The sequence below is a fragment of the Phaenicophaeus curvirostris genome, chromosome 18 (genome assembly GCF_032191515.1).
Source record: "Phaenicophaeus curvirostris isolate KB17595 chromosome 18, BPBGC_Pcur_1.0, whole genome shotgun sequence".
NCBI lineage: Eukaryota > Metazoa > Chordata > Aves > Cuculiformes > Cuculidae > Phaenicophaeus > Phaenicophaeus curvirostris.
The window spans coordinates 13,789,377-13,797,718 of record NC_091409.1 but is presented as its reverse complement, the minus strand read 5'-3'; the positions used below and the strand labels follow the sequence as shown (position 1 = coordinate 13,797,718).

General features: G+C 60.5%; 1 protein-coding gene across 1 annotated transcript; it reads left to right on the top strand.

The window, feature by feature from the left end:
- Nucleotides 1–317: 317 nt before the first annotated feature.
- Nucleotides 318–4,688, top strand: E2F1 (E2F transcription factor 1). The gene is made up of 7 exons (XM_069871651.1): nucleotides 318–544; nucleotides 1,860–1,950; nucleotides 2,448–2,667; nucleotides 2,992–3,144; nucleotides 3,303–3,417; nucleotides 3,519–3,723; nucleotides 3,959–4,688. Exons 1-7 carry the CDS (start codon nucleotides 347–349, stop codon nucleotides 4,207–4,209), a joined length of 1,233 nt encoding a protein of 410 aa, XP_069727752.1. The 5' UTR covers nucleotides 318–346; the 3' UTR covers nucleotides 4,210–4,688.
- The last annotated feature ends 3,654 nt before the right edge of the window (nucleotides 4,689–8,342 follow it).

Sequence of the window (8,342 nt, the reverse complement as noted above, 5' to 3'; positions counted from 1 at the left end):
CACCCCCCTCCGCAGCCCCTGCCGCCCGCTGATTGGTCGCTGCTCATCGCCGGCCAATGAGGAGCCGCGGGGCCTCGCGCTCCAGCCAATGGGGAGGCGGCGGGGGCGGCGCGCGGCGCTTTCGCGGCAAAAAGGATTTGGCGCGCAAAGGCGCGCGCAAAGCGCGCGCGCGGGAGACCGAGAGAGAAGGAGCCGCCGCCGCGGCGGAACCCGAGCGGGGAACGGAGCCGCCCGGCCTCCCCCTCCCCCTCTCCTCCTCCTCCTCCCCGCCGCCGCCATGGGCCGCAGCCCCGCTTCCTCCCTGCCCTCCTCGCCGCCCGCCGTCGTCCCGGTGGCCATGTGAGCCATGGCGGCGGGCGGCGCGGCGGGGCTGGCGGCGCTGCTGGGCAGCGCCTCCCCGCGCCTCCTCATCGTCTCCGCCGCCGCCGCCGCCGAGGAGCCCGCGGGAGGCGCCGAGCACGACGCCGAGCTCTTGCTCTTCGCCACGCCGCAACCGGAACGCTCCGGGGCCGCCGCCAGACGGCCCGCGCTCGGCCGCCCGCCGGTAACCGCGGGGCGGGGGCGGGGGACCGGGCTCCAAGCTGGGCTGGGTCGCTCTGTGCGCTTAACTGGACCCATCTGGGCCTTATACTGGGCTGTGCATCATGTAGGACCCGGCCACGTATCATACTGGGTCGCTCCGTGCGTTATACTGGGCTGTAAATGCTACTGGACCTGGCCAAGTATCATACTGGGTCACTCTGTGCGCTTAACTGGACCCATCTGGGCCTTATACTGGGCTGTGCATCATGTAGGACCCGGCCATGTATCATACTGGGTCGCTCCGTGCATTATACTGGGCTGTAAATGCTACTGGACCTGGCCAAGTATCATACTGGGTCGCTCCGTGCGTTATACTGGACCGATCTGTGCTTTATACTGGGCTGTGCATCATATAGGACCCTGCCGTATATCATACTGGGTCGCTCTGTGCATTATACTGGGCTGTAAGTGGTACTGGACCTGGCCATGTATTGTACTGGGTCGCTCTGTGTGCTATACTGGGCTGTAAATGGTACTTGACCCGGCCATTTATTATACTGGGTCGCTCTGTGCATTATCCTGGACCAGTCTGTGCACTATACTGGGCTGTAAATTATTATATTGGGTCACTCTGTCCATGAAACTCCATCAATCTGTGCGTTATACTGGGCCGTCCATTATACTGGGCTGTAAATTATGCTGCACGGGGCTGTGCACTATACTGCACTATGCATTGTACTGGACTGGGTGATATACCAGGCCGTGCTATACTGGGTCGGCCTCCATGCCATGCCAGGTTGTGCTGTGCCAGGCCCTGCTATACCACTCCCTGCTCTGCTCCGGGCTGGGCTGTGCCATGACCTGCTAAACCCTGCCATGCTCTTTTCTGGGCCGTGCTATACCATGCTATACGAGCCATGCCACGCTGTGCCGTGCCATACCATGCTCTACGAGCCATATCAGGCTGTGCCGTGCCATACCACGCTGGCCCGGCCAGGCCGTGCCACGCCGCACACCTGCCAAGCGCAGCCCTTCCCCAGCTGCCACTGCGGAAGCCGCACGCCCAGCGCTGGGCCGAGCTTCGCCTCCCCTTGCTGTGGCCCCCGCCTGCTTTGGGGCGCTCCCCGCAGCTGGGCCAACTCCCCCGTGTCGCCTGCCAGGGAGCCGCTTCTGTCAACCCCTTCCTGCCGGGAGCTGGGGCTTTGGTGCCCCGCGTCGCTGTGGCCCTGGGGGGTCCCTCGGGGGTTCCTCGCAGCCACCCGCTGTCACCAGCGCCGAGGGGGCAGTGGGGACCGTGTGGTGGAGGCCACCCCTCTGAGGAGCCTCGTTCCTTACAGGTGAAGAGGAAGCTGAACTTGGAGACGGATCACCAGTACATAGCAGAGAGCTTGACGGTGGGCCGGGGCAAGGCCAGGAACCCCACTAAAGGTACTGGCTTTGCTTCTCCAGCCTCATCCCTGGCAGCTTCTTCTTGTCTCTTCCTGTCTGTTTGGAGAGGCTGTTTCTGGCAGTTCTCTCCGGCCTGTGCTGCTGGCCCCTGGGCTGGTGGCATGATGGTCCTGCCCATCTGCTGGGCACCACCCCAGCTCCATCCCTCCCTGTGGGATGGAGCTCTAACTGCCAGCACGATGGTCCAGGTGGACCCTCCATCACCTCCTCCCTGAGCTCTGCCTGGGACCTTGGTGTCACAACCAAGCTTGTGGTTGTGACTGAGCAGGGGTGGCAGAGCCACTCCAGGTCCTCCAGCATCCTTCGCGGGGAGGATGCAGGGAGCCCACCCCATTGCCCTTGGATAGCAGATGGGTTTCAGGGTGCCTGGTCCATGAGCCACCTGTGAGCATGGGGAGATGATGCTTGGGGACCTCTCGGCTCCAGCACTGGGTTTCTCTTGTGGCTAAATCGTGCTTGTCCTTGGTGGCTGGCAGGGGCAAAGTCTCCTGGGGAAAAGTCCCGCTACGAAACCTCACTGAACCTCACCACCAAGCGCTTCCTGGAGCTACTGAGCCAGTCTCCCGATGGTGTGGTGGACCTCAACTGGGCGGCCGAGGTCTTGAAGGTGCAGAAAAGGCGCATCTACGATATCACCAATGTCCTGGAGGGCATCCATCTCATCACCAAGAAGTCCAAGAACAACATCCAGTGGCTGTATGTTCCTTGGCCTGGCTCTCATGGGGTTGTGCTGGGCTGTCCCCTGGGATGAGGGAGCCACCTGGGTCCAGCTTGGGGTGGAGAAGGGTCTCACTGGAATGGAGAAGCTCAGTGGTGTGACTAGAACTGCTTGGGGTGGCTCACTGTTCGCGTGGTCTGTGACCTCTGTGAGAGGAGACCCCAGGGTTGTGTCCTCCTGGGAAATCCCCACAGAGCCAATTCCCTGGGTATGGGGTGGGATTTAGCCTGGACCAGGTAGGGACAGTGTTTAAGGATGGTCAAGTGTGGAGTTTGGCTCCTGATAGCCACAATGCTCTCCAGGGGCAACCAGGACACCGTGGGGGTCCCTGGGCAGCACCGGCTGCTGGAGAAGGAGCTGCGGGAGCTGCAGGCAGCCGAGCGGCAGCTGGATGACCTCATCCAGATGTGCACGGTGCAGCTGCGCCTGCTCACCGAGGACCCCGCCAACCAGCAATATCCTTCGGTGCGGGGCCGGGATGGGGCTGGCTGGGTGGGGGGGGGACACGCTTGAGCCCTAAGATGAGCCCAGCTGCATTGCAGGCAGGGTGTTTCACCGTCTGCCCTGCTGCCACGTGAAAGCATCTCTGTATCTGCTCCTTGACTCGTCGCACTGCAGCCTACGTGACCTGCCAGGATCTCCGGAGCATTGTGGACCCCTCGGAGCAAATGGTGATGGTTATCAAAGCTCCCCCAGAGACCCAGCTGCAGGTCGCGGACCCAGCAGAGGTGAGCTGGGGCCACCGACTCTCCCCATGTCCACAAAGCCCAGCCCAGGCTCCCCAAGCGTCTTCGTGTCTCCTCATCTCACTCCTCTCCCCTTTCCCTAGGCTTTCCAGGTCTCCGTGCAAAGCACTCAGGGCCCCATCGACGTCTTCCTCTGCCCCGAAGACAGCTCGGGGGTCTGTAGCCCCGTCAAGAGCCCCTTCAAAGGCTCTGTAGAAGAGTCTCCTCCAAGCCATTCACAGTCCAGAGCCTCCCCGCTCCTGCATCCAGCCCAGGACATGAACATGCCGCTGCTGCCCGGAGAGCAAGGTGGGCAGCCAGGGCTTGGGACAGGAGGGACGTGGGGACAGGGTGCTGGCGTGGTGGCACAGGGTCTCTTGCTGTGTTTGCTGCTGTAAGCCCCTCTGCTGTTGGCACAAGCAAGTTGCTGGGGTGATGCTTGGGCACCGCAGGGAGGCAGGTTCTCTTGCAAAGCCAAAAACTGCTTTTCAGGGTGGGGGTTTGCAACTATTGTGGGATTTATGGATGCTTCCCATCCCTGCAGAGACGCTGCTGCCAGGGACGAGCGCGCTGCCCAGCAAGTGCTCGACGGAGGAGGTGAGCCTTTCACCACTGGCCTCCATGGACACCCTCCTGGAGCAGAGCAGGGAGGATTTTTCAGGTTTCTTGGCGGACGAGTTCATCAATCTGTCGCCGCCGCAGGTGCAGGATTACCACTTCGGCCTGGAGGAGGGTGAGGGCATCAGTGAGCTCTTTGACTGTGACTTTGGGGACTTCACGCCTTTGGACTTCTGATGCTCTGCTGGGTTGCTCGCAGGGGAGGTGCCAGGGGCAGGAGGGGCACCCCCAGGCTCCTGCCCTCGTGGGCAGGGTGGGCCCCCAGCTGCAGTGTCCGTAGCTCCTCTCCCTTTTTGCAATATTTTCTCATTGTCCCTTCAGCCCCATAAGCCTGGTGGGGGCTGGAGGCATCCCCAGCTCCTGCCCTACAAGGGGGAAGCTGGGGTGGGGGTCCCATCTCAGGGCAACCCCTCAAACAGGGCCCTGACCACAGGGAGGGGCTGCCCAGGGCAGAGCTGTTCCTCCCCTGTTTGCCCGTTCCAGAGCTTTAAGCAAGTCCTGTGTATAGATTTGATTAATTTATTATTGTCCCCTGGGGACAGCGTTGAATTTCCCGGGGAGACTTGGGGGGGCCGTGCAGCGGAGTGGGGGTGCTGAGAGGTTTTGCTGGGAAGGGGGTGGCAGAGACACGGGGGATGCTGGGTCAGGGTTGTCCCCCTTGTTTGGGGGATGCTCACAGCCTGGCTGAGCGTGGGGTATTTATTTATTATTTATGGCGTGTGGGAGCTCTCCCAGGACACTGGGGGGGAAATTGGGAGCGGGGGGACGGTGCTGGCGGGGAGGGACACAGAGGGTCCCACCTAGGGCTTTGCTGCCACGTCCCAGCTTTGTTCATGGCCAAACTGGGGCTGCTGGTGGGGCCACTGTGGTGGGGGTTGGCTGTGGGACAGGGGACAGGGCTGGTGGCCTCAGAACCATGAGTGGCCCCCCTTGGAGGGGACATGGGGCTGTCCCAAGGGGAGGGTGTGCACCCTGTGGGTAAGGACCCAATGCTGTCTCCGGGATTTTCTTCCTCTCCCCATGCAGCCACTCAGCCTTTTGGCTCTGTCCCCTCTTTTCTGGACCCCGGGGGCTCAGAGAGGGGGGGTCCAGGGGCTTGGCTGGAGACGCACTTTCACTTTTACCGCCTTTTTACCAAGCTTGTGTTCCTCTGAGCTTCGAATTTAATAAAGGTTTTTACTGACTGGTTGCCAGTGCAGGGCTCTGCTTGGGTTATTAGGGGTGGTGAGGACCCCAATCCAAGAAACCAAGGGATTTTGGGTTATTTTGTGCTTTTTAGACCTTTTTGAACATGAAGAGCAGGAGCAGGGATGTCACTGTCCCCTGGAGCTGCAGGCAGCACTTTGGTCTTCTTGGGTCTCTTCTTCTTCCCCTGCACTTCCACACACTCTCCTGTGTGAGATGGGAGCTGGGGCTGATCCTGGTGCCCCCTGCTCCTCCAAAGGGGTGGTAGGTCTGGATGGGGGTTATTTTCTCCCTTGGGAAAGTCACTGGAGACGAGCAGCTCACTTCTCCCATCCTCTGGCAGCCCCTGGCCTGCCTGGCTCCCTCCCCTGGCTTTGGGGCAGCAGAGGTGCCCGCAGCAGCAGCTCCTGTGCTGGCAGGTGGAAGGCAGCGTGGAGCCCTGCTGAAACCAGTTTGCATCCACCACACCAGCAGGTTCCCAGTGATTCCCAGCTCTCTCAATCCTGTCTGCAGGCAGCTGCCAGCACCGGTTCGTAGCCCACAGTTCCAGGTCCCCGTGTCCCAGGCTGCTGGGGACGAGCTGGCTGCAAGGAGCAGCTCTGACCCTGGGTGCCCCCCACCCACTCTGCAGCACATTGTCCCCTTCCTGGGGAGGGAGGGATATCAGGGACACCCTGAGGAGGGATGCTTGGAGACTCCAGGACCCCCTGACAGCAGAGCAGGCCCAGGAGAGGCCGTGGCCCCTGCTGTGGTGGCAGGCAGGGATGTGCCACTTCCTTCCTATCTTTGTGTGCTCGCTCCCCTCCTCTTTCAGTTTCTCCTTTAAGCAGCCTGGTAAATATTTCACCCTGGCCCGTGTCTTGTAAGCTCATCTTGCTCCCATTGCAGGGAATGAGAGCTCAGGTTTGGGCTGGGCTGGAGCAGTACAACAAACCCGTCACGGCTGTCCAGCCTCCCTTCTTGCCTCCATCCTCTTTCTCCATCCTGCTTCCTGTCTCCATCCCTGTGCTTCCATCCTCCTGCCTCCATCCCTGAGCACAATCCTGGCTCTTGGTGCTGCCCCAGGGTCGCTCTTGCTGCATGCGGACCTCAAAGCCCATCCAGTTCCACCTCTGCCATGGGCCGGGACACCTCCCACTGGATCCAGTTGCTCCAAGCCCCATCCAGCCTGGCCTGGAACCCCTCCAGGGATGGGGCAGCCACCACTGCTCTGGGCAACCTGGGCCAGGGACTCCCCATCCTCATCGTGAAGAATTTCTTCCTGGTGTCTAGTCTAAGTCTTCCAATGCCAGAGCAGGAGTGGGCATTTTGCTGATGGGTTTGGGGAGTGGCTGGGGGTGCAGAGTAGTGATGGTGGCTGGAAAAAAGCCGGGGAGTGTGCCATGCCTTTCCAAAACCCAGCATCCAGGAGGGTGATGGCACACACAGCCTGTCCCCTCTGCCTGAGTGGGATGAGCCAGTGGTTTCTGTCACAGCATCACGGTGTCAAACAGGGCTTTTTCAGGCAGTTAAACTGAACAAGCTCTCCTGCTGTCTTGTCCTGCCTGGCCCCGGCCTTCCAGAGGGAGCCAGGGTGGGTGGGCATGGCCCCCACTCCACTGCCTGCTGCATCCTGCTTTGCAAGGTCGATGTTTGTCAGCTGGGGTGACCCTGGTGCTGAAGCTTTTATGATTTACTGTGGGATGCCCAGCCATATGCCAATGCATCCTCATCCTGCAGTTAGCAAGATCTGGCCCTCCTCCTCTCCTTTCTTTTCTCCTTTCTTACATTTACAGAATCATAGAATGAATGGTTTGGGTTGGAGTGGATCTTGAAGCCCACTAGCTTGCACCCGCTTGCATGGGCAGGGACACCTTGCACTGGATCCAGTTGCTCAAAGCCCCTTTCAACCTGTCCCTGAGCACATCCAGGGACGGGGCAGCCACCACTGCTTTGGGCAACCTGGGCCAGTATCTCACCACCCAAAGCCCCATCCAACCTGGTCTTGAACACCTCCAGGGATGGGGCAGCCACAGCTTCCCCGGACAACCTGTGGCAGTGCCTCCTCACCCTTATCATGAAGAATTTCTTCTCCCTTTTAATTCCATTTTCACTGAATGTCCCTATGACCTGCAATACAGCCCGAAGAGTGAGACCCCAGCAAGAGGAAAGTGTCCTCTGGCTTCCACAGGAGCCAGTGTGTGCAGGGAAAAGACCAACACCAGCACCCTGAGCTCTGCAAGGCTCCTCTCATGAACAAGCCAGTCCACAGCAGCAGCACAGCTGATAAAGCCTTTCCCCTGAGCAAAGGCGAGCCTCTCTGATGGCATGCGGCATCCCGTTCCCCTAATAGGGAGCCTCATGGGATGATGAGCCGTTGGGGCTCCTGGTCCCGGACAGAACCGCATCCCCCGCTGCGGCAGTGCAGCCCATCTCTGGGGGAACGCGTTGGAGGCTCCACGCCAGCCAGAGCACCATAAAAATAACTGCTCTGCCTCTCGGGGATGATTCATGATGCAGCTGAAGGGCTCCCCTCTTGCTATTTTGAATCGCTGGAGAAAAAACTGGTAGCTCACGCAGGGGCTCTTGCTTCAGAAGAGCAGGCGACAGCTTTGGGAAGGGGCTTTGGGAAGCAGCCCTGGGCGCTGCCCGGTTTTATGACCGTCTGTGCCATGGATAGTTTTCTTCACTGGGCAAAGTGGATGCAGTGTGGGAGATGGGCACCTGGCACACACCCTGTGGGTCCTGGGCTCCTGTTTGCTCCCATTTCCCTGTCCCCAGCGGTAACCCCGCAGGGATCGTCCAGCTCGGGGGGTGCCCCGTGCTGTGGGGCTGCGGTGGTGGCTCCGTTGGCACCAGGAAACGCTGCAGCTGCACAGGCTGAGCTGTGCCAGATGCAGGCACGGCGCTGAGCCTGGGCGCTGATGAAGCCTCTGGTCCCTGTGCTGCAAGGCTGGGACTTGGAGGAGTCAGGAAAGCCCAATGGGACAGGTTGGCAGTGGGCAGGGAGCAACTTTAGATGCTGACACAGAATTTACACTTTTTTTTTAATGCCCCTCAGAGGGTCTGGGAAGGATTTGGTCTCTGGGACACCTCCTTGGGGTGCTGTGCCCCATCAGCACTGCCTGCCTTGCTTCTCCATCCCA